This window comes from Boleophthalmus pectinirostris, unplaced genomic scaffold, assembly GCF_026225935.1.
Source record: "Boleophthalmus pectinirostris isolate CB_2022bp ecotype Guang Dong unplaced genomic scaffold, ASM2622593v1 HiC_scaffold_2, whole genome shotgun sequence".
NCBI classification, from domain to species: domain Eukaryota; kingdom Metazoa; phylum Chordata; class Actinopteri; order Gobiiformes; family Gobiidae; genus Boleophthalmus; species Boleophthalmus pectinirostris.
Genome location: NW_026571152.1, coordinates 37,494,856 through 37,520,236, shown reverse-complemented (window position 1 = coordinate 37,520,236; position 25,381 = coordinate 37,494,856). Strand labels below are relative to the sequence as shown.

Below are 25,381 nucleotides of genomic sequence, written 5' to 3'. Positions count from 1 at the left end.
TATATCGATATATCGTATCGTTTAAAGTGATGATGCAGTATCAATATCATGGGCTGCTGTATCAATACATCGAGTATTTTTTGGTATATTTTACAAAATTATTTTGTTATACCGCGACAGTTTTGTTGCTTGTTTAGTGGAAGGAAACTCGTTTATGTGACAGATTTGATATTTTCACAGTTTTGATGTTTAAAATGTTTGTGTTTTATATAGAAACATATTGTATCGTCAAAGTTCTCACAATAACATCGTGGATCATCGCAATATATCAAAGTCTAATTCTAATTAAGAGTTATGGTGCAGCAATAGCTAAAAAAAGACAGAGGGAACTACACAGACCATGATCCTTTGCTCCATTTCAGTGCAGACTACAAGAAGAAATAAGTCTTGTCAAGGCATTTTAAGAGGAAAAAGTTGCATATTAACAGTTTTAGCTGTTTAGCCTCCACAAAATATCGCAATAAATATTGTACCATGAGACTTGGATATCGCTAAACCCGTAGTTTTATATGAACTTTGCACAAGAAGTGGTTTAACAAAGACTTATAGTATCACAGCCAAGATTTAGCCTTTATTTTCTATTGAACCGTATCGAATCGATTTGAAATATATCGTACTGAATCGTATCGAATTGCAAGCTCACTATATCGAGATATGTATTGTATCGTGGTCATGTATTGAGGTACTTATGTATCATATCTGCAACTTTTGAATGATCCCCAGCCCTAGTAGCGGTAGTTTTTAAGTTAACAGCTGCCGTTTGCCTTTAGTTCAGCAGAGATTGACAATTCCAGGGCTGAAATTATCCAAATAAATATCTAAATATCTAAATCTGCAGGGTTTGTGTGTTAAACATGTGTGAATGAAACAAAACACAACTCCAGGTTTGTTTGTGATGAGGAAATAGTAAAACATCTATCAGAAAATAAAGTAATAATGTCCCTTTAAGAACAATTTGCTAAAAATACAAACAGAACTTCAGTATTTTCACCAAATGTCTGCCAACACACTCGGTAACGGTGTAGTTTGGCCATAGCATTACAGTGAGCCACATGCAGTGATCCATTTGTAAGTGAAATGGATAACAGTGTAATCAGGCAAGAGAAACTTTAAATATGTTAATCAAGAAAACCTGGAATAGAAATATGAGATTAGCACAGTAGTAGTGGTGCCAACTGTGCCATTAGTGCCTCTGCTTAAACAGCCCCACCAGGATCACACGTTCTGAAGTGTGATATACGACTACAGGAAATACTGAATAACGTTTAAAAAAGGTCTAAAAATTAAAGTCTAATTAAGCAGGATAAGTGGGCTCGCTTCTCCGCAAATCTGACCTGTCTGACCTGCTCGTCTCCATGGAGATGTTCAAGTTAAATGCTGTTAAATACTGTTCCAGGGACAGCAATTACTCTGAGAACAGCAGGCTGCCCAAACTCCGTCCAAAAAGTTGCGTAATGCAGTTTTAATCTTATATTTTCTGAACAGTTTGAAGTTTATATTAAAAAAAATAAAATATCGTGACAGGACCCATATTACGCCGTTTTCTGATCTATGTTTACAGTGTTGATTCGTCATCACAAACAGACCTGGAGTTGTGTTTTGTTTCATTCACACTTGTTTAATACACAAATCCTGGATATTTACGCCGATTTCTTCTCTCAAACAGAAAACACTCTGTTCCACCTTGTGATGTTGTGGTGGATACCTCTGCCACCACTCCACAGTGTTAGTACTATTTAATTTAATTTAATTTAATTTACAGTAAGTTAATTACAGCACATCATCAAGGCTGAATAAAGGGCAGAGCACTGATTAGTTCGTTTTACTAAAATTGTTTGTCTAGTTTGTTTTAAGGTCACTTTATTATCTCTTATTATTTTCTGTATTATACTCATTTGCCTTCAGTGTCGGGGAGTAACAGATTACATGTACCGGAGTTACGTAATCAGAGTACAAATTATGAGTAACTGTATTCAGTTACAGTTACTGTTTCAGTGAGTGGTAATTGGATTATAGTTACTTTGTTGAAATAAATGGATTACACGGCGGGATTTTCCTGTTTTCACATTTGGGGCTATATCTCTTTTTTTCTCAGTAATTCCACTCATTGCCGGACACTAAACCAGGTCTAAACCAGGACTAAACCAGGTCTAAACCAGGTCTAAACCAGGTCTAAACCAGGTCTAAACCAGGTCTAAACCAGGTCTAAACCAGGACTAAACCAGGTCTAAACCAGGACTAAACCAGGTCTAAACCAGGACTAAACCAGGTCTAAACCAGGTCTAAACCAGGTCTAAACCAGGACTAAACCAGGTCTAAACCAGGTCTAAACCAGGTCTAAACCAGGACTAAACCAGGTCTAAACCAGGTCTAAACCAGGTCTAAACCAGGACTAAACCAGGTATAAACCAGGTCTAAAACCAGGACTAAACCAGGTCTAAACCAGGTCTAAACCAGGACTAAACCAGGTCTAAACCAGGTCTAAACCAGGACTAAACCAGGTCTAAAACTAAACCAGGTCTAAACCAGGACTAAACCAGGTCTAAACCACTAAACCAGGTCTAAACCAGGTCTAAACCAGGTCTAAACCAGGATCTAAACCAGGTCTAAACCAGGTCTAAACCAAGTCTAAAACAGGATTTAACCAGGACTAAACCAAGTCTAAACCAGGTCTAAACCAGGTATAAACCAGGACTAAACCAGGTCTAAACCAGGTCTAAAACAGGTATAAACCAGGTCTAAAACAGGATTTAACAGGACTAAATCATGCTGCATGGACGTGTCTCCTCCTCTTCTATCAATAATATTTTAATACAGTTAAGTAAAGACTGGACTTTTCTTTTTTTTTTTTTTAGCAGACAAAACTTCTTATGTGAAGATTTCCTCGTCTTTGTTTCTCTACAGCAAATCAAGTAATCCAAAGTATTCAGATTACGTTACTCACCTGAAGTAATTTAATGGATTCTGTTACAAACTACATTTTGGTGTATGTAATCTGTAATCTGTAGGGGAATACATTTTAAAAGTCACCTTCCCAACACTGTTTGGCTTCTTGTTACTTTGATGAGTTAGTAGTTTTAGTTAATTATTTAGTGTAATTCCCCCCTGTGATGTTCAGTTTTAGTTGGCCTTCATATATTTAATCTCCCCTGTTCTTTGTCTGGTCGGGTTAGTTTTATTCTGTTCAGTTTGATTTAAATTACCCCAGATGATTTTATTTATTTTTTTTGCTAATTTGAGTTTTTGTTAAATTACATCTTTTTTTTTTTTACTTTATCAAATTTTAACTTATTTTTAACCCTTGTCTCAGCCTTTCTGTTTGATCCACGACAGACGTCATGGAAAAGAAGTGCTCCATCGAGGTTTTAAACTTCATACACCTTCACTAGAATCACTGGAATAATTTCAACCCTGGGATTGCCAATCTCCACCGAATAAAAGCTAAAATTTATCCTGAATTTCTTCTTTTGCCATGGATCTAACTGGACGACTGAGGGATTTTACACGTAGCTCCTGACTTAAACAACACCTACGTGACATCACAAGGTGGAGCACATCATTCTGAGCTTTGGAGATGCAGACGGACGTAATGAAGAATTGCTCAAACGTGCGTGAATGAAACAAAACACAACTCCAGGTCTATTTTGAGGAGGTCACAACATTCTAAGAAGAAGATTAAAGCACTAGGGTCTGTTTTGTGTAATATGGGTCCTTTAATACGTGAGCGTCTCTAAACTCCGTGTGGGTGCACATCCCAAAAACACTTGTGAAAAGCTCTGCCAGGCTTTTAACCCTGAATTCAAACACACTTAAAACAGCTCTCGTTCCACTCATTCACTATTCTTGGTGAAAAGACTTTAATGGAACCCAAAGAGCCATTTGCAGCCCTGTGCAAGTGCCTTTGAGTGGTTAGTGCAAAAGTAGAACTGGCAAATAAGTGACTAGCTGCGAAGAATGTAATTAAAGCATCGCCCACGCATAAAGCCGCACTGTGTAACTTTTTGGTTCGGGGTCCGTCACCTGCTTATTTCTATGTAGATGTCATTGCTCTGCCTGGAATGTTCCACAGTCTGACATTAAACACCTCTATCTTCTATTTATTAAATTACAGCTCAAAAATATCTAGAAAAACATACATTCTGACTGTGGGTGGGGTTGCCTCTCCACAGATCTGACCTGTAACTCGGTTCAGAGTCCTGCACTGGATCGAGTAACCGGACGAAAATAGTTGCTGAAACGGGAGGGTTTTAACGTTCTGGAATTTTACGGGTGGATCGGGTGAATCAAATGAACGACGAACGGGAGAAAAATACTTAACGTGCATCCAGGACGTCCGTTGCCCTGGAAACAAGAGCCATTTCCCGGTCTTTTCCCAGAACGATGGCAGACTGAGAGAGACTTTAGTGTATTTGTTACATCAAACCATCAGTGGAGGTGATTGGCTCGGCGACTGCGCTCTTGGTTTAGACCTGGTTTAGATCTGGTTAAATCCTGGTTCAATCCTGGCGTAGTCCTGGTTCAGTCCTGGTCCAGTCCTGGTGTAGTCCTGGTTCCAGTCCTGGCTTAGTCCTGATGTAGTCCTCCGTGTAGTCCTGGTGTAGTCCTGGTTCAGTCCTGGCGTAGTCCTGGTTCAGGCCTGGCGTAGTCCTGGCGTAGTCCTGGTGTAGTCCTGGTCCAGTCCTGGTTCAGTCCTGGTTCAGTCCTGGTGTAGTCCTGGTCCAGTTATGGTTCAGTCCTGGTGTAGTCCTGGTCCAGTCCTGGTCCAGTCCTGGTTTAGTCCTGGTTTAGTCCTGGTCCAATCCTGGTGTAGTCCTGGTCCAATCCTGGGTCCTGGTAAGTCCTGGTCCAGTCCTGGTTGTAGTCCTAGTCCAATCCTGGGTGGTAGTCCTGGAGTCCAGTCCTGGTCCAGTCCTGGTCCAGTCCTGGTCCAGTCCTGGCGATCTGCTCTGCATATATATATTTATAATCCACTAATGACACCCCGTAGGTTCTGTCCTGGTTTAGTCCTGGTTTAATCCTGGACTATTGGACTAATGAGCTGACCCCGATAATGGGTGGGATGTTAACAGGTTCAGGGGGGTGCGGATTTAACTTTGATATCATCATGGGTTAAAGGGCAGGTGTGTGGTGCTGTACTGCGTGGGTGCGGGCGGGTGCAGGTCTCCAAAAATTGGCTCTTTGCAGGACTCTGACTTGGTCCAGTTCGGTCTCCATGAAGACAGAAATGTTTAATACCAAACTGTGAAACATTCCAGACAAATTTCCACGGAGAAAAGCAAATAACGGACCCTCCCCTCCACCAGAAAAGTTACACAGTGCACCTTTAACACAGTAAAATGGGAACAGACAACCTGAAGAGCGCCCAAGCTTTGAGTAAAACACATGCTTGTGAGTCTTGTTGGGGTGAGATCTTGCATGCCGCAGAGTAAAGTTATGATTCTTAATTGGGATGCTGTTATCCCGTTCAAATCTGTGCTACCTCCGGACACGGACTCCAACCAGACTCTGACCGCCTCGTGACGGGCTGATGTGTGGGCGGGGCCTACACTCAAACCCAGCGGTGGAAGAACGGAGGAGGAAAGATGGCAGGAACACATAACACATAACATAACAGGAAAGTAATTAGACACATGAAAAAAAAAAGAACACAAAAGAACAAGGCAAATAAAAAAGGATTCACAAAAGGGTCGTAGGATACATAGTGGAAATAACACGTTTACTCCAGACGACGGACACCGACTCTATGACAAATCAAAACATTAAAGGTTAGACATTCAAAAGAATCAGCAATGTGACAAAAATGAAAGTTGAGAAATTAAAAAATGAGGAAAAATGAGGGTTTTAAACAAAAGAATGGTTAGTGAGTTCTGCCCGTCCCGGTACAGTGGCTGAGTGGCTCGTTTAGTGGAGTTTGCATGTTCTCCCCGTGTTTGTGAGTTTCTGGTTTCCCCCAACAACCTAAAACACAGGTGTCAAACATACGGCCCGGGGGCCAGATCCGGCCCTCCAAGACTTTTAATGTGGCCCTTGGGTGATTTTCTACTAAAATATTCTAATTATATTTTCTATTAAAATATTTGTAATTTTCTGGGGTGTTTATCACAGCAGCGTCTCCAGCGTCTCTGTACGTGGCCCCTCCCACCAGAGCAGCACAAATGAAGACTTGTCTCTTTCCAAACGCTCTTAAAGGACGATCGTTTTGACTGTTGACCGTGACACCCTCATCAGAAAAATGTCCAAAATGAGAAAAGTGGAGCCGAGTGCAGGATTTTCCAAGAAAAAATGGACTTATTCCTGTTTACATACAAGTTCATGTTAAAACATTGTGTTGTAATTGAATTTTTCTTAAAGTTTCAGGTTGTTCATAATATTATAAACTTATAATAAGAAAGAGTTCATCAATTTAAAAAGATTTCTGTAATAGATTTGTGTTTCTCTGCACAAATATTTGAACTTATTGTTATTTTTGGGGTTTATATGACATGAGTTTTCTGATCCGGCCCCTTTGGGATCAAAGTAGGTTGGATACGGCCCCCGGACCAAACTGAGTTCGACACCCCTGACCTAAAACATGCACCATAAGTAAAATCCTAACCCTATGGTGGTCCTGACCAAGTCTAACAAGAAGTTCACGGAGATTGTATAAAGCTTAAACGACTGTATAAATTGCAGTGATTTTATATTTTATTGCTTATGTTTCTATTTTATTTTTACTTGTACATTTATATAATTATATCTTTTTTGACACCTGTATCTTACTCTTTTTTGTCACTTATTTACAATTTATTATAACCATTTATATTTTAGCTCTTTGTTATTATATTATATTGTGATGTGTGAGCTCCTGTGTCCAAATAATTTCCCTTGTGGATCAATAAGGCTGAGTTCAGACTGCAGGACTTAATGCTCAATTTTGGATTTTTTTGTGAAATCCAATTTTTTTTCCGAGGTCGTTCACATTTCCAATTAAATGCGACTTGTTTGTGATCTTCAATGTGAACTTTAAACGCCCCAAAAGTGTCCCGCATGCACATTGAAGGACACGACGACGTCACACACAGAGAGAGTGCTCAGTGTTTATGGAAGTCGCCTAAACGCTGGGCTTGTCTCCCAAAATACAGTCTAGTTTCTCGTAAAATCGACAGGTTAGACATCTACAGCCGCTTCGTTTGTTTGAGTCTTTAGCCTCCTTGTATTTACGTCACAGGCTCTTTATTTTTCGTTGACATTGGAGCCAGGATCGCCTGTAGCCGTGCTCGAACATTTCTTTGGCAATCATTTCAAAAAACGCCTGATTCCGATAAGACCCCTCCAATTTGTCCTGAATACAGCGATTCCCCAAAAATATGAATTAACTCGCAAACCTCGCTTTCCCTCCATTGACGAGACTCTGAGCCTGATGTGTAGGTGGGGTGAATGTGACCAGGCCGTTCACACTGAAGTCACATGTCAAAAGATCGGATCTGTATCGGTTTTAGGAGCACATATCCAAGTGTCCTGGGTCGTATTTGAAAAAATCGGATCTGTGTCGTTCAGACCGTCATTAAAAGATCAGATACAGGAGTATAGGGGCCAAAAAATCGGAGGCTGCAGTCTGAACGTAGCCTAAGTCTGTGATGGTTCCCTGGGCACAGGACTGCGTTGCCCACTGCTCCCGACAAGATGCCACAGCAGCATTGAAGGATGGGTCAAATGCAGAGGACAAATTTCCCAACAGGGAAGATAAAAGTACCTTTCCTTTCCTTTCCAAAAGCTATGTTCCCGTCTATCAGAACAAGTCAGAACCAATTCATTCAGTGTGCAATTTTGGGAGATTTTCTGAAATAAACCAGTGACACTTTATTTAGATAAAATAAAGACAAACTATTACATTAAACATGCATCTGCACTCTGACAGTGTTTTTTGCCTTTCTTGCATTTTCAGTACAATTTCCAACACAAGAAAGAGGAGAAAGTACAAATTGAAGTTTGGTTTGAACTTGAAATTCAATTTATCAGTTAAATCGTTACCAGTACTAGCTCATATTTATGTCTTCTGTCAGATGTGGATCCTCCTGGTATTGTTTACATTGTGCACTCTGAACAGAATCCTACTTTTTAAGCATGAAAAAAAATCGCTATTTGATTTTTAACCTCTCACTTTATCTGTAACACTCGGACTGCAGTTTTTTCGTATTTGCAGCTTCTGCCAGTGTCTGTGTCATTGTACTTGTGTATAATATTCACTGGTGTATAATTCTTCTGTAAATGTGTCCTGCTGGATTTTCGATGTATGAGCGTGCGCCACTCACCACAGAGCAGAAGTTACGGGTGACCTGTGTCCAGACTGGTGCAAGCTCATATTATTGTGATGCATCGATTTGTCCTTTTTTAAATATGTATGTTTAAAATGTCTAAAATTTACACGGTTTTATCATGTGACTTGTACATTTAAATACCTCCAACACACTAGGGGTGTGCAAAAATATCGAAATATCGATATATCGTATTGTTTAATGTGATGATACAGTATCGATATCGTGGGCTACTGTATCGATATTTCACCAAGAGTATTTTTAGGTGTGTTTTCCTAAATTATTTTGTTACAGTGCTACAGTTTTGTTGCTTGTGGAGTGAAAGGAAGCTCATTTATGCGACACATTTGACATTTTTACTGTTTTGAGGATTAAAATGTTTGTGTTTCATATGAACTTTTCACAAGAAGTGGTTTAACAAAAACTTTTAGTATCACAGCCATGATTTAGCCTTTATTTTTTTATTGAACCGTATCGAATCGATTTGAAATATATCATATCGAATCGAAAGTGTGCTGTATCGTATCGGCAACTCCTTAATGATACCCAGCCCTACAACACACACCTGTGAATGTTATGTTCCCTGGTGAAGACGTAAGTCAAAACGTGTTGGAAGTTTGACATGAAATAAAATCATAGCAAAGTATATCGGAGTGCCTCATATTTCCTTTTTTCATCCAGTAAGTCATTTGCCCACTTGGGATCTCTGAAGAGCACCTGATTATTATTTTATTTCACTTCAGCCGTGATCCAGCGAGCGTTCTAACTACCATTTACTTCTTCGCAATACAAATAGAAGTTTGATTTGAACTTGAAATTCAATTTATCAGTTTAATCGTTTTTTTTTTTTTTCCCAGTTCATGTTTCAATCTTCTCTCAGATGTGGATCCTCCTGGTATTATTTACAATGTGAACTCTGAACAGAATTTTACTTTTTAAGCATGAAAAAAATCATTTATCCGTCATAATCTAGTTCCTTTACACCAGAACTGTTTGGGGAAGTAGCTGGGTTAAATCCTTGTGCTCAAAAACGCAGCCGTGCTCTTCTGTTCCTACGGATGGAGCATGGGTGTTACCTGTCGGGGAGGGCTGTGTGAGCTCTGAGGGGTGGGAGGGGTGGGAGGGTTGGGTTGGCGAGACTGGCGGGCCCTCCTTATCTCCCCCAGAGTCCGGGTGAGCGCCCCCCACAGCGGGCAGGGCTTGTGGGTCCACCGGCTCCAGGACTTGTTGTATCTGAAGGTTCCTGGCTACGTGTTGTTGGGGGTTTTTTTTTCGGTGTTGTGCGAGACGGAAGGTCATTGCAGGATAGAGAAAAGACAAAAGAGGAGAGTTGGAAGAGAGGGAGAGGGAAAGGGCGGAAAATGAAAGACTGTTAGAACATGACAGAGAGAAACATTTTGAAAAGGTTTAGTGGAGGCTGCATGCACAAAACTGCTAAAAGTAAGTTAAACAAAAAAGGTTAGAAACAAGCGTAATTATTTAAACGACACTGTGCTCATTACCAAGGCAGCGCTACAAGAAAACACAAATCGCTATGGTATTTAGCCAATTAGATCCTAATGTCTTGAGCTTACAGAAGGCATTAGACAACGCGGTAGAATTAAAGCACACTCTGAAACACAGCGCTTTGAATATGAGGCCAAACAAAAGTCAAAAGCAACTCTGTTTGAAGTATGATTTACAAAGGAAAAACCAAGGCTGAAATCACACTTGAACTGCAAAAAAACACACCAACAGGCCGGTCTGCCGCTACCTTTAAAAGTACCAGTATCGTCTTCGTCTTTCAGGTACTTCTCCAGCCAAAGCCCTGACTGGAGCTCTCTGTCCCAGGGGCTGTAATCGCCCTCTGACAGCAGGGGGAGACAGAGGCCACAAACAACAGAAAAGGTACACACAGTAGACGGTGATCACGTGAGGAGGAGACGAAGAGGAGGAGAAGAAGATGAATTACAATGAAGTGAAAACAGAAGATGAAGTTGGAGAAGACATAGCCACACATGTTGATACTTTGCACTGATGTCAAGCTGGGGGTGTTCCACGTGCATCTCTATGGCTGAATGTTCAGACACAGCAAACCCTGCCAAACAGTTTTAAAATACCGTAATTTTCAGACTATAAGTCACACTTTTTTTCATGGTTTGGTTGTTTCTGTGACTTATACTCTGGCGCTACTTACATATAATTTCACATGTTCCTTATTTTCACACTGATAGCCTCGATAGGGCGCTCTAGGCTTGTGTGTTAGTATCTGCTGCTCCTGTTACTCCTGTGCCACTGTCACTTTGCGTTCTACTGCACGTCAGCTGCAGAAAGAGCCTCTGTCCTGTCTGTATCATGTCAGTGTCTTGTAGAATTTCAGCAGATTTCAGGCTCTCCCATGGGCTAGACTAGCAGGTACGAGTGGATGTCCGTCTACTGGAGTTTGAGACATTTTTTCTTGTCATTTACACACCCACCTGCATTTAACACGTACGAATAAACTGTTAATCATCTTCTTTAGAAGTTAGAAGTAGTGAAATCTGCAGCCGAAAACAGTAATCGAGCAGCAGAAAGAAAGTTTAGAGTGAGCGAGAAACTTGTGAGTGACTGGCGAAAACTGCAATGCAAAAAAAAAAAGATCTAGGTCTAGCTGGAGTTGGTGAAGTTGCTCAAAAGTGACACTGAGGATGAAGAATTGAATGGATTTATTGATTTGGAGTGAGAGTTTGTTAAACTTGTTCTGCTGTTTATGCTATAGTTATCTGAAGAACTGTTCATATGTGACGTTAACATAACAGACGCCTGCTGCCTCCGTTTCTGTTTCTAAACAGAAATGGAGAACTAAAACACCATCTATCTCCTATTTACAACTCCATCCTCAAACCTAAATCAAAAACAAGAGAACAATAGCTGTAGCAGGTCAGGTCCAGAGGTGTGAAAGCTCCACTTTGGCCCTGAATGGTTACGCTAATAGGACCCCACACTCAGGGCAGTTCAATAGGCCGAGCTCACTGACAGAAACTGTAACCAAGTAGGGTGTTAGTTTCAGAGTAGTTATTTATCTCCTCCCTGCAGACAGATATAAGGCAGTGTCCACCAGCATCTGTCCAGAACTGAAGCAGCAGCCTGGATGAGCTGTGAAATATATTCGACCAAATAAAATTTTGTCCAGTTGACAAATTGAATTTCTCCTTTGCCATGGATTCTACCTCGCCTGATTCATCAGCCGGTTTCACTTCGTAGAAACCGTCTGACCCCTTAGAATTCGTTTGCTCGACGGTAGGTCTGTACTTTTTATCATTTAACCAGTCGCTGCTGTTTGGTCGTGAAGTATGTAATGCACCTGGTATATTAAGCTTTTCTTAAATCCCATAGGAAGAAGGACAGTAACGTCTTTCCCCTTGATAAAATTCACCAAACATTCTCTTTGTTCCGGCTTTAAATCCTCGATCTCAGGAATCGTTGACAACACAGAATATATAGCTCTTCGTTGATTGGCTGGTGCCCGAACTCGCACTTCTGGGGTTTTTGCGAACTGTCTAGTGCAGGGGCGTCCAAACTTTTTTGATCAAGGGTCACATATCTAAACACAGACGAAGCAGAGGGCCGACTGAGGGCTGTAGACTGATGCTCAGTACAGTGAATAATTGAAATATGTGCATGTTTAACACATTAGAATGAGCCATCGGTCTTTATTCATGCTAAGATCCTTAAAACCACACACTAAAACTTGCAGTAAAAAAATATTTTTTAATTGATGCAAGGTAATTTGGGCCAATTCACCTGGAAGTCTGAGGGCCAAGGAAAATTTGTCTGAGGGCCGCATTTGACCCCCGGGCCATAGTTTGGACATGCCTGGTCTAGTGTATTCTGATTCCTGACCTAGTCGCTGGAGAGAAATGAAATTGAGCGGAGGCACTAGGTGGCGCCGACTGGCTAGATTCTACCTGCACCACTGGGGGTTTTACACGTATCAGTCGCCTGTTCAGCCTGTTGTTTTCTGTTGTACTGATATTACTATAACTTGCCTTTGTCTGTTCTTGGCCTCTCATTTTATAAAACAAATCTCCCCCCAAAAATGCGACTTATATGTTTTTTTCTTCTTCATTACACATTTTTTTGGCTGGTGCGACTTATCCTCCGGAGCGACTTATAGTCCGGAAAATACAATAGTCTGAAAAATACAAAATGGATTTAAAAAGCTCATTTTCAGGGCCATGTGAAAATAGCAATAGAAAAGTTCATGATCCTGTTTAGGCGTTTGAATTTCAACAAAAGGGTGAGACTGACTATAAAACAAAAGCTCGGATTAAAGTTGTGTAACAGAGCATTCAGACAGAGCAGTGCCCACATTTAGCTTCACACCCCCAGGGAAAATCGATAACATCATCTGCAAAGTATCAACAGACACAAAAGTAAACACAATACACGAGATTAAACTACCTTCACTCGACTCCTCCTCCTCCTCTTCTTCATCCTCCTCTTCTTCTTCCTCCTCCTCCTCGTCTATCTCTCCGTCTCTGCTCACGGCGTCCTGGGCCTCCCCGTCCTCGCTGGCATCGCCCCGCAGTTTGGCATGGAGCTCCACGGCCTCTTTCCAGGGAACGCCGCCCAGGTCGGTGGGGCTGTGAGGCGGTAGCTCCCCCTCGCACTCCTCCGCCTCCTCCTCGTCCTCTTCCTCCATGTCAGACTCGGAGCTGCTGTTGAGAGGCACAGGACCAGAACGGAGGAGTCAAAACACGTGGGAGGAAAATGAGCCGTTCTCAGACAGTCAAACGTCAGAACACAAATGAGCTCCGTGTGCCTTTTAGTCGTGTGTGGGCTGGAACTAACTTTTTATGTCAATCACGGACAAGAATACAATAGAAGATTTAAACATTATTTTAAGTTATGCAATAATTTGAGCTGGTTATTATAGATTTGCGATTTAAATAGAAAACAGTGCATTATTTTGCCATGTTAAAGAAGACCTACAGCGTCCCCCTCAATATTTACTCACCTACATTTGTATTTGGGGGTGACTCATGCGTGCAAATAAAGTTTATTTTCAAGGCGCCATATTGCAGATCAACCCCTGTTTTCACCGCCGCCACCGGCACACGCCCACTGCTCTGTATTTACTCCGTTCTCCAATTTTGTTTTCTTAATCTGTGATACACGTAGGATTCAGCAGCGTCACACAGTCATTTTGGTACAGTCATTTTCGGGCTATAAGTCAAAACCTTTTTTTCAAGGTTTGGGTGTTTCCTGCGATTTATATATTAACATTTTCACACTGACAGCTGCAAGAGGCTCTAGTCTTGTTTGTCAGTATCTGCTGCTCCTGTTCCTCCTGTACCACTGTCACTTGGCTCTACTGCGCATGTCTCCTGCAGAAAGAGCCTCTGTCCTGTCTGTATCATGTCAGTCGCACTATTACTTCTGTACCAATTTAAACAAACTTATAAAGACGACTGAGAAAGCTGAACACAAATGCCCCCAAAAAAGAAAATCATATTTTACAGATTACAAGATGCAAGTAGTGAAAACAGTAATCCAGCTGCAGAAAGAAACTTTGGAGTGTAGTACTAGTAATAGTTTATTTTCTTCGGTCAATTGACATAATCATACATCATATAACAATGATTTACCAAAAAAAACAAATTATGCAGTTAATGCATATCAATAAGGTTATTCTATCGACCGAAGGGGTTTAGGCTGAAGTTTAACACTTGTTTTGCCAAACCCTATTAACATATAGAACAGGATACAAGATGGCAGAACTATTTACAGAAAACAACACAAAACTTCTCTTTTAAGAGAAGCAGGAGTGAGAGAGAAACTTGTGACACCGGGAGGATGCACCATGCAGCTTTCCTGGATGTCACTGGATTGATCGACAAAGCCTGGACTTCAGTGACACCGAAACCATCCTGTCGGGATTCAGAAAGGCTGAAATAATTCTAACTGGAACTGATGCCGAGTCTGACAACAGCGACACAGAAGAGGAAGCGACGCTCTGTTTACCTCCGGAGTTTGTAAAGTTGCTCAGAAGTGACACCGAGGATGAAGAATTGAATGGATTTAGTGATTTGGAGTGAGATGAAGAGTTTGGTAAACCTGCTCTGTTCTGTTGTTTATAGTTTATCTGAAGAACTGTTCATATGTGACGTTAACAGTCTGTTGTTCTCTGTTCTGTTGTTATTACAAGAACTTGACTTTCAAGATGAAGATGGTTGGTTCCTGGTCTCTGATTTTATAAAATAAATTTCCCCCAAAAAGTGCGCCTTATACATGTTTTTTTCTTCTTCATTATGCATTTTTTTAGCTGGTGTGACTTATATTTCGAAGCAACTTATAGTCCGAAAAATACAGTTCAAATGAAGAAAAAATCAGACGTTTGTTAGTGTGATCTGCAGCTATCCACATAAGATCACGACTCTTTGTTTTGTTGACGTTTACAGCGATGTTGGTTTCCACTGGGCTCCGTATTTGTAGCGGACTTGTTTCTTTTAGAGTGAATATTGCGATTTAAAATGTGCAAATTATAACACAAGGATCCATTACACTATGACAGGCTCAAGCACAACATGTGTTCTTTAAAAGATTACTCAGTGCCAAAAAACATATTGCAATTAAACCAGAACATTTTCTGTAACAGCTGAGACGGTGTTCAGAAGTGTTTCCACGTTTTCTCTTTATCAAATGAAGACAGGGTATTATGCAAAATCAATTCTTTTTAATCTTTTTATAACGTTGTTCCATCATCAGAACATGTCTGGAGAAGTTTTACATGTCATTCCAGCAGGTTTGAGTAATCTCGCGATCTCTCCGTGGCCTTATTCAAACCCTCTTTATGCTCAGCAGGACGAGCCCATGCCTCTTGTATAAAGCTCGGCCCACACGATTATGTAACCAGGAAGTTCTCTGCGGCGCTCCTGTGAGGACTGTTTTCATAAATACACAAAATCATGACACAAAACAAAAGAAACAAGTTCACAAAATGGATGAGCGCGATTGTGTTGTGATGGAAGTCAGAGCGGGGAGTGACAGAGAGCGAGGGAATTTTTCTTAATACGTCGTTTCTGATGAATGAATGTAGAATTTCCAAGGTAACACAACGGTCTAAATATGTTATGTGTAAAGTATTTAATTCAAGTATTAAGTATTTAATTAACTAAGGAGTTTGAACCCAAGTCCAAACAGTGGAGTGTTTTAAGTTTTGTTTTAAGACCCACTTTTACTCTGTGGCTTTTAACACCGCGCGAGTTGTGTGGTCCTCTTGTCTTTTATTTCATTTTATTAATCGTATTTATTTATTTTTAATTCATGTTTTTATCAGTTTTTAGCTTCATGCTGTCATGGAAATTTACATTGTGGAAATATTTCTCTCAGTTTGTCTTTGTGTAAATGACCCCCACAGGAAAATACTGATTATGATTGATTAGATTAAAATAGTGATTTTTTAGTTTATTAGGTTTTCATTCCGCACTCTTCTCTCTAATTTATGTCTCTCTTTTTTCATTTTCATTTTAATCTTTATGATTATTTATGTTTTGATTTGTTTTTATTATGATTTTAATGTATTTCTTATTATGTAAAGCACTTTGAATTACTTGTGTACATTGTGCTGTACAAATAAACTTGCCTTGCATATCTTCAGTGTTGGGAAGGTGACTTTTAAAATGTATTCCCCTACAGATTACAGATTACACATACCAAAATGTAGTTTGTAATTTAATCCATTAAATTACTTAAAGTGAGTAATGTAATCTGAATACTTTGGATTACTTGATTTGCTGTAGAGAAGCAAAGACGAGGAAATCGTAACATAAGATGTTTTGTCTGCTAAAAGAAAATTTAAAAACAAGACTTTACTGAACCAAATTAAAAAATATTATTGATAGAAGAGGAGACACATCCGAGTAGCATGGTTTAGTCCTGGTTTAGTCCTGGTTTAGTCCTGTTTAGTCCTTTTAACCTGGTTTAGTCCCCTTTACTAAACCTTTAGACCTGGTTTAGACCTGTTTAACTGCTTTAGTCTGCTTAGTCTGTTAAACTGTTTTTAGTGTCTGGTTTAGTCCTGGTTTAACCCGGTTTTAGACCTGGTTTAGACCCTTTAAGTCCTGCTTTAGTCCTGTTAAATCCTGTTTTAGTCCTGGTTTAAGTCGTGGTTATTCCTGACTTATCCTGGTTTAGTCCTGCTTTACCTGTTAAATACTTTTTTAGTCCTGTTTAGTCCTTTCAGTCCTGGTTTAGTCCTGGTTTCTGGTTTAAGTCCTGGTTTAACCTGGTTTAGTCCTGCTTTAGTCCTGTTAAATCCTTTTTTAGTCCTGGTTTAGTCCTGGTTCAGTCCTGGTTTAGTCCTGGTTTAGACCTGGTTTAGTCCTGCTTTAGTCCTGTTAAATCCTGTTTTAGTCCTTTTACCTGTTTTAGTCCTGGTTTAGTCCTGGTTTAGACCTGGTTTAGACCTGGTTTAGTCTGGTTTAGTCCTGGTTTAGACCTGGTTTAGTCTGCTTTAGTCTGTTAAATCCTGTTTTAGTCCTGGTTTATTATTTTATATTTATCATTATTTATCATCAAGAGACAGTGTTGGGGAGTAATAGATTACATGTACCAGAGTACGTAATCAGAGTACAAATTATGAGTAACTGTATTCAGTTACAGTTACTGTTCAGTGAGTGGTAATTGGATTACAGTTACTTTGTTGAAATAAATGGATTACACGGCGGGATTTTCCTGTTTTCACATTTTGGGTTTAAACCAGGACTAAAACCAGGTCTAAACCAGGTCTAAACCAGGACTAAACCAGGACTAAACCAGGTCTAACCAGGTTAAACCAAGACTAAACCAGGTCTAAATCAGGTCTAAAAAGGTCTAAACCAGGTCTAACCAGGTCTAAACCAGGACTAAACCACTAAACCAGGTCTAAACCAGGTCTAACCACTAAACCAGGACTAAACCAGGTCTAAACCAGGACTAAACCAGGTCTAAACCAGGACTAAACCAGGTTAAACCAGGTCTAAACAGGAACTAAACCAGGTCTAAACCAGGACTAAACCAGGATTAAACCAGGACTAAACCAGGTCTAAACCAGGACTAAAACCAGGACTAAACCAGGACTAAACCAGGTCTAAACCAGGTCTAAACCAGGACTAAACCAGGACTAAACCAGGTCTAAACCAGGTCTAAACCAGGACTAAACCAGGACTAAACCAGGTCTAAACCAGGTCTAAACCAGGACTAAACCAGGTCTAAACCAGGACTAAACCAGGACTAAACCAGGACTAAACCAGGTCTAAACCAGGACTAAAACTAAACCAGGTCTAAACTAAACCAGGTCTAAACCAGGTCTAAACCAGGTCTAAACCAGGACTAAACCAGGTCTAAACCAGGTCTAAACCAGGTCTAAACCAAGTCAAAACCAGGACTAAACCAGGACTAAACCAGGTCTAAACCAGGTCTAAACCAGGACTAAACCAGGTCTAAACCAGGTCTAAACCAGGTCTAAACCAGGACTAAACCAGGTCTAAACCAGGTCTAAACCAGGACTAAACCAGGTCTAAACCAGGGTCTAAACCAGGACTAAACCAGGACTAAACCAGGTCTAAACCAGGACTAAACCAGGTCTAAACCAGGTCTAAACCAGGACTAAAACAGGACTGAAACAGGATTTAACAGGACTAAACCAGGACTAAAACAGGACTGAAACAGGATTTAACAGGACTAAACCATGCCGTGTGGACCGTGTCTCCTCCTCTTCTATCTATAATATATTTAATAATAATAAAAGTAAAATCTGGTCTTTTTATTTTCTTTTAGCAAACAAAACTTCTTATGTTATGATTTCCTCGTCTTTGTTTCTCTACAGCAAATCAAGTAATCCAAAATATTCAGATTACATTACTCACTTTAAGTAATTTAATGGATTACGTTACAAACTACATTTTGGTGTATGTAATCTGTAATCTGTAGGGGATTACATTTTAAAAGTCACCTTACCAACACTGTCAAGAGATATATAATTTTTTCTACAACAATGCATTTTAACAGTTTTATTTATTGTTTTTATTTATGATTTACTGTCTTTTATTGTATTAATTTGTCTGTGTGGCACTTAAAACTGGAAACTGTCCTGTTTATAAAATGTGCTGTATGAATAAAGTGGATTTGATTTGATTGGAGTTCAAAAGCGACTGCCCACTCCGGTTCTGGAAGTAAATTTTCCATTCATTGACTTTTAGAGTTCAAAGACATCACAGAGGCTCACCAGCTGCGTGCTAACTAATATCCATAATCCAGTGGTTTTAATTCCAAAAAACACATTTAAAATGCAAGATTCTGCAAAATGCTTTAAATAACTTTATAAAGCGGTTTATAAAGTTTCAGAAACAGATTTAATTTAAGATGATACGTCTTATGATCTTTAGTCACCACATATCTGATTATGTCTGAGCAAGATTTCAACTTCTGAATATATTTATTTTTTTAGGAAGTTTATGAGAAAGATGAATCATAAATCTATTTCTGAAACTGGGACTGTCACTGTTAAAGGAGGCTAAAAATATTCAGTCAGTCAATGATTCAAGTTACAAATCCACCTGGACATATCAAACCTATTTCTTAGTTATTAAAATCAAAGTTTGCAATTTTAGTATTGATACTCTGCAGTGACATCTCGGTGGGGGTGTTCTACATGCATCGCTATGTTAGAATGTTCAGGAGTTACCATGGAGACACAATGCACACATCAGCGAAAAAAAAGACAAAAATATTTAAGATCGTCTGAAAATTCAAGAAAAAATACAAAATTGATTTAAAAAACATATTTTCAGGAGCGTGTGATCAGTACAAGCGTCCGTGGTCATGTTTAGGAGTTTAATTTCCAACAAAAATGGTGAGAGAAAACTGTTGGCTACTAATTTTATGTGAGAGAGACTTGTTTTACAGCACAAACCAGATCACCTGTTGTAGTTCCAGCTAAATCAGTTCTTTCTGGTTAGATTGTGTTAAAATAAAGCTCAGATTAAAGTCTAATAGAGCTTCAGGCAGAGCAGTGCCTACAGTTAACATCACATCCCCAGAGAATATTGATGACATCAGTTTGACAACGTTTTAAATTTCTATTTCTCCAGGCCTCTAGAAAGTTACAAGGTGTTGCTTTAAAAGAACTGAAAAATAATTAAGACCACTTTAGAAGCAAAATTATAGAATTTCTAATAAATGGAATACAATAATAATAATATTAATCAACTCTAAACAAAAAAAATGACTTTATGACCTCCCTAAATTGAAACTTCGACCATTCTACTGATTCCAATGGACAAAAATATAGATTCTAAACAGGTACAGTTAGGGCTGGGCTTAGATTCTTTCAATTTTCGATTCCGTCTTCTTCTATCTTATTAAAAACAACATAGACATGCAGACTTCAGACATAAAGGCTGTCAGGGTCACTACAGTTTTTATTTCGTGTGAATAGGGCCAATATTTCCGGAGAAATTCACATTTAAAGTTCGGAATGCATCTGAACAATATATTAAACCATACACATGATACCATTAGCAGCAGAAACAAAACGTGCGATGTCCGTGCGCTGAATCAGGACTTAAGTTTCACTCATAAATGGGACGAAAAGGGAGAGAGACAGGACTTTTAGTCAAATTGTGCAGATTTAAGTCAAAACCTGTGAACGCGTGAGAAGACAAAAGGAGGCGCTGTGGCTCAGGCTGCTTTTTCATTAACAAGAGAGCGTAAATCCTCGTCAGCACCACGCGCTCTTACTGCCACATGACTGGCTGCTGAACTGTCGATTAAAATGCTCTTGTCTTATCATCGAGATCGACCAAAGCAGAGATCACGATCGAGCGATCTTACAGTTTTTGGCACTGCCCTAGGAACGTTAATGTGAGAGAATTTCTATGTTATTTTAAGTGTTATGAATCATTTAACGACATAATCATTTGTGTGTGTGTGAATAAAGTTATCAATAATTGTTTTTGGGTTTTTCCTTATATGCAATCATGACCTAGTTAAGGAGTTCTTGACTCATTAAGATAATCTGTTTATCTTCCATGAGAAAAGCAGCTAAGGGCTTTCCCCATCATGTGAAGTTTGGGAGAAAACTGACCTGATTGTTTATCACCTGGAACATGTAATCAAGTGTGAAATGGGGGGGCGGTTTAGACTAAAAGATTGTTAGTATGTGATCATGTAAACACCGTGTGATATGATGTCATGTAATGTACCTTATCTGTTTCATGATTTTGAATAAATGAGTGTTCGGAGAGTTGTTGGGCAGAGTAGGCCAGAGCGTAGCCAGGGGCAGGCAGTCCTTAAAGGTTGTATGGAGGATTTTTTTTGTTTCAAGTTGTCAATGATAGCATTATAGAGGTGCAGTAGCCTTGTAATTATGATGACCAAAAAAAAGAGAATAAAAATTCATCAACTCTGGACGTGGTGGGGCTAAACATTTGGCAATAGATAACGACACTGCCTCGTTATCTGTTAGCTGACAGGCTGTCAATCAAACTCAAATGTTTCTAGCGTAACTGACTTGCCTGCGCGCCACCGGTACGTAGTTTACGTACACCTGTCACGCAGTCCACAGACGCAAGACGCACAGACGCTGTTTACTCCACCAATGCAACAGTTCTTAGCGGCTTTTTTTTTACCTATATCTTCCTCGCAGTTCGCACAAAGTTTGTTGCAATGGCGACAAGAATCCAGGAGCAGTTCGCCGCAAAAGAAAGTCCGTTTTTGAGGTCGCTGAAAGAAGAAGACAAGGGGAAAAGCAGCGAAGCCAAACTAAGGTGATTCTTGGAGATTCATTCCAGCGATGGCGCGACTGAAGCAGACGCAGGGTCTAAAGACTGACGCACTGGTCGACAAATTACTCCTGGACAGGAAACTTCTGCTTATTATGAAAACGTACTTTATTTCCAAGAGCTAGTCAAACGTTTTTCAGGACACGAAAGCGATATCCTATGTCTGAAAACGTAATTTTCAAGGCAAAGAAAGAGTCCGCTTGCTGCTGCGTGTTGTAGCTAGTTCATTTGCACTGAATCTCCGCGCACTCTTCTCTGCACCCCTTTCCTGCTCCTGTCCCCGCTGCCCGATCCACTCTTCCCCCTGCTCCTCACTTCTCCGGGCACGGAATCTCCACGCACCACTCCCCTCTCCTCTCTCCTCTCCCTCTCCTCTCCCTGCTCCCTGCTCCTCACTTCTCGTCCGCGAACGAAATGTCCGCGCACCCACTCCCCCCTCTCCTCACTTCTCCGTCTTGCCTAACCAACACTGTAGTTGGGGGTGGTTTCACGCATGCGCAACATTTGAAAAAGGACAAACAGTCGCTGGATTTCTCGTACCTTGGAAAATCCTCTATACAACCTTTAACTCTCCTTGCGCAAGTATTAATTAACCGTCTCGTTTTTGGTCTTTATTCGTGTATTTTGATGTCCTTTGGGTAGAATTCCCTGACAGTTACACATCTGTATTATAAATTGTCAACATTGAACTTTGCGATGTCTCATGTGTTCTGTAATAGAATCTGAACATAAAAATAACCCACAATAGTGCTCATACCTGGAGCCCAGATCAGCGGCCGTGGCCTTGTCCAGGACACTGCTCAGGTTGTGTTCTGCCAGCGTCTCCTCGGGCACCTCCTCCAGCTCCTCCTCCTTCTGCAGAGACAGGCGGTAGTTCTCCAGCTCGATGCGCTCCGGAGTCCCCCGCAGCCTCTTCGCCACGCTGGGGTCCTGCAGCCCGTTGACCTCCGGCGCTGTAGGGGGCAGCATAAGCACAAGGTGAGACGCCAAGTGGAGAGGGGGCAGGTCAGGAGGAGGTGTGGGAGTTAAAAAAAAAAAAAAAAAGACAGGGAAAGGGCAACAGAGAGCAGAAATATAACAGGAGACACTTGAAGCAGAAGTAATCAAAAGGACTCATAACCTGCTGCAGTGTAAAAATAGCACAGTCTTTTTTCTAGTGTAGTAAATATCTAATAATATAGTTGTGTTTTTTTTTTCTTAGCAATTAGTGGGAATATTTTTTGTTATTCTTAATAATATAATATAATGAGGAGTCAAAGGGGTTGTGGCCGGACGGGAGGAGACTATGACACTTGTGGAACGTAACGAAGTAAAAGTAGTAAAGTTCTGTACTTAAGTATACATTTTCGGTATCTGTACTTTACTTTAGTACATTTGAGAGCAGGTATTTGTACTTTCTACTCCATTACATCTTTAAACAGGACTGAAAAGTAAAAATATTTCTTTTATTATTATCTGAGAGCAGCTGTGGGGTTTTATTTTAACAAGCTCATACTTTGAGCAAACAAAAATATACAAATAAAAACACCTTAGAAAAAAACTTTAAATTCAATAGTTTCTGAATAAAACTAGGCACGAATTTAAAGTCAAAACATCTGAAGCTGAAGTTTTATAAGGACTTCAAATATGCGTGAAACACTTTATTTTACTTTTTACTCTTCACGTATATTTTTCAAAGGGTACTTCAATAATCTCAAGTGATGAAATTACTTTTACTTATGTATTAAGTAGGGAGGGATGCAGCGATATCGATACTGGTATCAAATATCAACGCCAATACTGGAAAATCTGCTGTCAGTTCCTTGATATCTTTAACTGGATGTAATAAGTCTATTTACAGACAGATTTTATCCTAGAATGTCTCATAATGTTTGAACTTTTATTTATACAAAGCTGTTCTGTAGTTATTTGAAGCATAAATAACAGTTGCATAACACAGTTGGATTCTTGCGTAATAAGTTAACTGTGTGTTCTGTCTGTCAGGCGTTATTTAGTTCATTTTAATGCAGATTTTATTTTTAAATCCACTCGAAAGCTTTTATTTTGGTACTCCACACCAGTCCGTGGAACCGGAAGTTTGGACATAAGCGAAAGAGATGGGAACGCAAGTTGGCAACAAAATTGAATCACTAAAAATCAAACTTAAGCCCCGTCCACACTAGTTTGTATTCGAGTTGTTTTCGTTGTGGATGCAGTGTTGGTCCAAACTAATCCGATTGAAAACGGGTCCAGAGACGGAACGATCTGGTGCCGCCAGCTCCTACGAATTCATCTGAGTACTGATCTGATCCGGCACTGTGTGGACGCCTGAGAATGCTGATACGCCACAACAAGTCAATAACATCTGCAGCCTTTTACCATCTAAAAACATAGCGAAAATCAAAGGTTTACTGTCTAAAGCAGACTTGGAGAAACTTATCCATGCGTTTGTCTCCAGTAGGTTAGACTACTGTAATGTTCTGCTCACTGTGTCTCTCCAAACGAGCTGTGAGACGCTGCAGAACATCCAGAACGCTGCAGCTCGGGTCCTTACTCGAACTAGGAAGTACGAGCACATAAGTCCTGTGCTCAGGTCTCTGCACTGGCTCCTGTGCCTCAGAGACTTTAAAGCAGCTCTACTTGTGTACAAGTGTCTCCATGGCCAAGCACCAAAGTCCATCTGTGACATGTTAGTGTCATATGAACCATCTCACACTCTGAGGACCTCAGGGACCGACCTCCTGCTGGTGCCCAGAGTCACGACTAAACAAGGGGAGTCAGAGTTTCAGGTTCATGCAGTTAAATCCTGGAACAGTCTGAACATGTGAGACAGACTCTTCTGTGACGCTGTTTAAATCCAGACTCAAAACATTTCTGTTTAACTGTGCATATAACTGAAAGGTTTTCATTCCACACTCTTCTCTCCAATTTATGTCTCTCTTTTTTAAAATTTTAATCTTCATGATTATTTATGTTTTGATTTGTTTTTATTATGATTTTAATGTATTTCTTATTCTGTAAAGCACTTTGAATTACTTTGTGTACGAATTGTGCTATACAAATAAACTTGCCTTGCCTTACGCTGATGTAGGTCTGTGCGTTGCGAAGTAATTCACCGCCAAAACGCTAAGAGACTAAAATATATGTCCGTTCATATATACGGTCTGTGTGTACGACCCGCAGACGTATAATCTCTGAAAAGTTTAACATGAACCATCTCCAACACGATAGAAACACAGAACAGACTCACCATCAGCAGAACACCCCTCTGTCACAGAAAGAACACTCATATTCCACTGAGTCGTGGCCTTTTTTACCTGAATTGCATCAGCGCACAATATTGAGCTGTTTTTTTGAGCGCTCAGTTTATGCATATTAGTGATGTGGTTTTAATTTTCATTTCTGTAAATCGTAAACAAATATGCGGAAAGCTGTGTGGACAGGGAAGCTTAACGGACACAGAAACAATGTGTCCGGACGCAAATCGTGTCTGATACGGTGCTACAGTGATTCATTTCAGAGTAAACTTTGTCTAAGAGATCGCCGATAGTACTTTTGTATTTTCTCTTGCAGTTTCACTCTACATTCAAAAGATGAGCATTAAACCTGTAAACTACAACTGTCTCGTCATTGAATTAGGACAGCGCACTGTGTTTTAATGAAAAAAGTGCCATTTTCCATCCCTACACTGGTATCGGGTAGGTATTGATTAGAGCCCGACCGATATGGATTTTGTTGTGGCCGATATGAAACTGATATAATGGGAGTTGGGGCTGCCGATAGCCGATATAATCGCCGATATATTTAGTGATGTAAAAATTCACTGTAAATCTTGAATTGATTAAAAAAGGTTTTAGGTTTGGCTCTAGTGGAATTCTAAATTGGGTTTATTTAGGCAACATTTATTGTTATTTTGACTCTTCACATCAAATTTACAGAGTAGATTGGCCTAATGGCATTTTTGCATCACATTCTAGCTACTGTTACTGTCACTGCTAGTGATGGGTATTCCAGGTTTTTCTTGTTTTTTTTTTGGAGAACCGGCTCGGCTCACTAAAGCAGCTGGCTCTTTCGGCTCCCAAGCGACTCTTGACATTGTTTTGTTGCAAGCAGGACTAAACCAGAACTGAACCAGGACTGAATGTCGGGACTCGGTTTCTATCTTTCTCCTGCACTTCGAGCCCAAGATTAGTCCTGGTTTATTCATTTTATGCTGAACTGCAGCCAAATATGCACTTTTTTTTATCCTATGCACACGCAGATTTCTGAAAGTTTCGTTTTCAGCCGCTGCTGCTGTCAAACTACGGGTCTACATGCGGCATG

General features: G+C 40.1%; 1 protein-coding gene across 3 annotated transcripts in view; it reads right to left on the bottom strand.

The window, feature by feature from the left end:
* Positions 1-25,381, bottom strand: part of mical3a (microtubule associated monooxygenase, calponin and LIM domain containing 3a) — a 203,302-nt gene that overhangs the window by 68,248 nt on the left and 109,673 nt on the right. For all 3 annotated transcript variants that reach the window (XM_055155999.1, XM_055156000.1, XM_020941178.2), the window contains 2 exons: positions 21,837-22,032; positions 12,717-12,973 (listed from right to left, as the gene is read on the bottom strand). In XM_055155999.1, the coding sequence (XP_055011974.1) occupies positions 12,717-12,973; positions 21,837-22,032 (453 nt within the window). The remainder of the gene's footprint in view (positions 1-12,716; positions 12,974-21,836; positions 22,033-25,381) is intronic.